This window comes from Propithecus coquereli, unplaced genomic scaffold, assembly GCF_000956105.1.
Source record: "Propithecus coquereli isolate 6110/MARCELLA unplaced genomic scaffold, Pcoq_1.0 Scaffold59, whole genome shotgun sequence".
NCBI lineage: Eukaryota > Metazoa > Chordata > Mammalia > Primates > Indriidae > Propithecus > Propithecus coquereli.
In genome coordinates this window covers 6,143,699-6,145,999 of record NW_012151840.1, presented here as the reverse complement: position 1 = coordinate 6,145,999, position 2,301 = coordinate 6,143,699, and the positions used below count along the sequence as shown (strand labels likewise).

The following is a 2,301-nucleotide window of genomic DNA, read 5'->3' as shown; positions in this document are numbered from 1 at the left end:
CTCTTCTTCTCCCTCCCCCAAATAAAGATCTGGGATTTCCAGGTGTGTGTGTGTATAAAGTAATCCAAAGTAGTTTAAATGTTATTCTTGATTAACAACCCAAACTGGTTTACTGGTTTGTTCTTTGGGAGATTATTTAAAATAATTGATTTGTCCAATCTTTTTTGGGCTCCTACCATGTGTCAGGCTCTGTACTGGGCTTAGGGAATTGCAAAGATTAAGACACTTGTTCTTCCCTTAGTTAAGTGGGAGAGATAGATATGCAAAGAAATTCAATTCAGGGGTACGAGGGCTTGTAGTAATAGTGGATTAACAAAGTGCTACGGGGAACTGAGGGCTCTAGAACGTTCTTAGTGATCCCGCCACTTATTAAAAATGACGATGCTGGATCAGACACAGCCACAGCACTTTCAAAGATTCTTCCATATTTTCTCTGAGATCCGGCCAGTGGGGACCCCACTTGGGATCTGAGAGCTGGAATGGCAGGGAAGGTGGAGCTGAGGCCTTTCTTATGTGGTACTAACCTCTACCCACGCCCCCAAATTCCATTTATTTCGGCTGCGCCTACAACTCCCAGAACGCAACGCGGAAGATGGGGCGGAACCAACTGGTTGCGTCGAGGTCTGTGATTGGTTACAACGCTGGGCCAATTGGAGGAGTTGTTGTTAGGCAGTCTCGGAGAACGGGTCCGCAGAGGAAGGTGGCAAGATGGTGTTGGAAAGCACTATGGTTTGGTGAGCAACTAGCTCGGGACCCGTCGGGGCGGGACTGCGTTCGGGGTGCGTGTAGCTCCGCGGACGGGCGGACCTGGGCTTGGGGCGGGAGGCTCATGAGCGAGATGCGGCCTTGGGCCCGAGGGAAGGAGCCCGATCGACTCCCTGAGTCATACCAGGGCCAGGAGAGGCGGACAGGTCCGGGTTACCCTCAACCCGCGGACAGCATCGACCGGCCGATCCCTGCTGTCTTTCTCTATTCCAGCGTCGTCTTCTCTCGACCAGCCCCAGGTCTATCTTTAGACAGAGTCTTGTTTCTCGCACTCATTGTTGATAGTCTTTTGCCCTCCTCTCTTGTCAAAATAATGGATATTAGGAAGAGGATTATAAACTCCTTCCTCTCCCCCATTCACTCGTCTCTAGCCCCATTACCTTTCTTTTTTTTTTTTGCTCCAGAGTCATGTCAGATATAAGCCCATTACCTTTCCCTGTATCATCTTTAAAAGTACAATTTATAGATTGCTTTCTATGTGTCAGACGTTGTGTTTACTATATCTCACTTAAACCTCACGGCAACACTTTAAGATAAAATATCTCTCCATTTTACAGTTGAGAATACTGTATGAGTCTCATGAGAATAAGTCTCAGCGATTTTAAGCGACTTGCTCAAAGTTACACAGCTAGTTAAGTGGTGGATCAGGTTTAAACCCAAGGCTGTCTGACACAAAGGCTCTTATCCAATGAGCTAGGTCTCTTCATCAGTCTTAGACTTGGGCCGAGTACCTGTTATGAGTCACATTAGAAGCCTAGGACATAAACTTTTGCAAGATTTCAAGAGTTCCTTCTAAGTGTGACCATAGACTATAATACAGAATAGTACATGAACAGATACAAATTGCCAGTTGGATGGAACAAACATCTAAGAGTTTTCTTCTTTTTTCTTTTTTGGAGGAGGATAGCATTGCCAGATAAAATACAGGATTCCCAGTTAAATTTGAATTTCAAATGAACAATGAATAATTTTTCGTGTAAAAAATGACTATAAATATGTCCCAAGCATTGCATGGGACATGTTTATACTAAAAAGTTATTGTTGTTTATCTGAAATTCAAATTTAACTGGAAATCTTGTATTTTTATTTTCTAATTCTGGTAATCTCTGGGAGAGAATATGCTAGAGTAGAAAGAGGGCAGGATTTGGAATCCAAAAACCTGTGTTTTCTGGTACTTACAGCTGCATGTTCTTGTGAATGTTAGTGAATCTCTCACTTTTATCTGTATAATGGGAATAGTAGTAACATCAACCTCCCTTATAGCACAGGCAAGTGAAATGTATGATCGTGCTCTGTAAACTGTAGAGCACTGTACATATATTAGTTGCCATGGTACTTGGGGAGTCCTCAAGAAAAAATTTAAGAGGGGCCTTGAAGGGATAGACAAGTGCTAAGAAGGAGAGGGGTAGGGGGAAGGGTATATACAACACTGTGAAGTGTAAACACCCAGCATGTTAGGGAGAATGAAATAGAAACTAGTGTGTGTGGGTTTTTTGTTTTTTTGTTTTAATTATTTAAGACCTTTATTAATAGCTC

At 43.2% G+C, this 2,301-nt stretch overlaps 1 protein-coding gene across 2 annotated transcripts in view; it reads left to right on the top strand.

Moving 5' to 3' along the window:
* Positions 1-629: 629 nt before the first annotated feature.
* Positions 630-2,301, top strand: part of PSMD4 (proteasome (prosome, macropain) 26S subunit, non-ATPase, 4) — a 13,812-nt gene continuing 12,140 nt past the window's right edge. For both annotated transcript variants that reach the window (XM_012658771.1, XM_012658769.1), the window contains exon 1: positions 630-734. In XM_012658771.1, the coding sequence (XP_012514225.1) occupies positions 709-734 (26 nt within the window). In that variant the 5' untranslated portion in view covers positions 630-708. The remainder of the gene's footprint in view (positions 735-2,301) is intronic.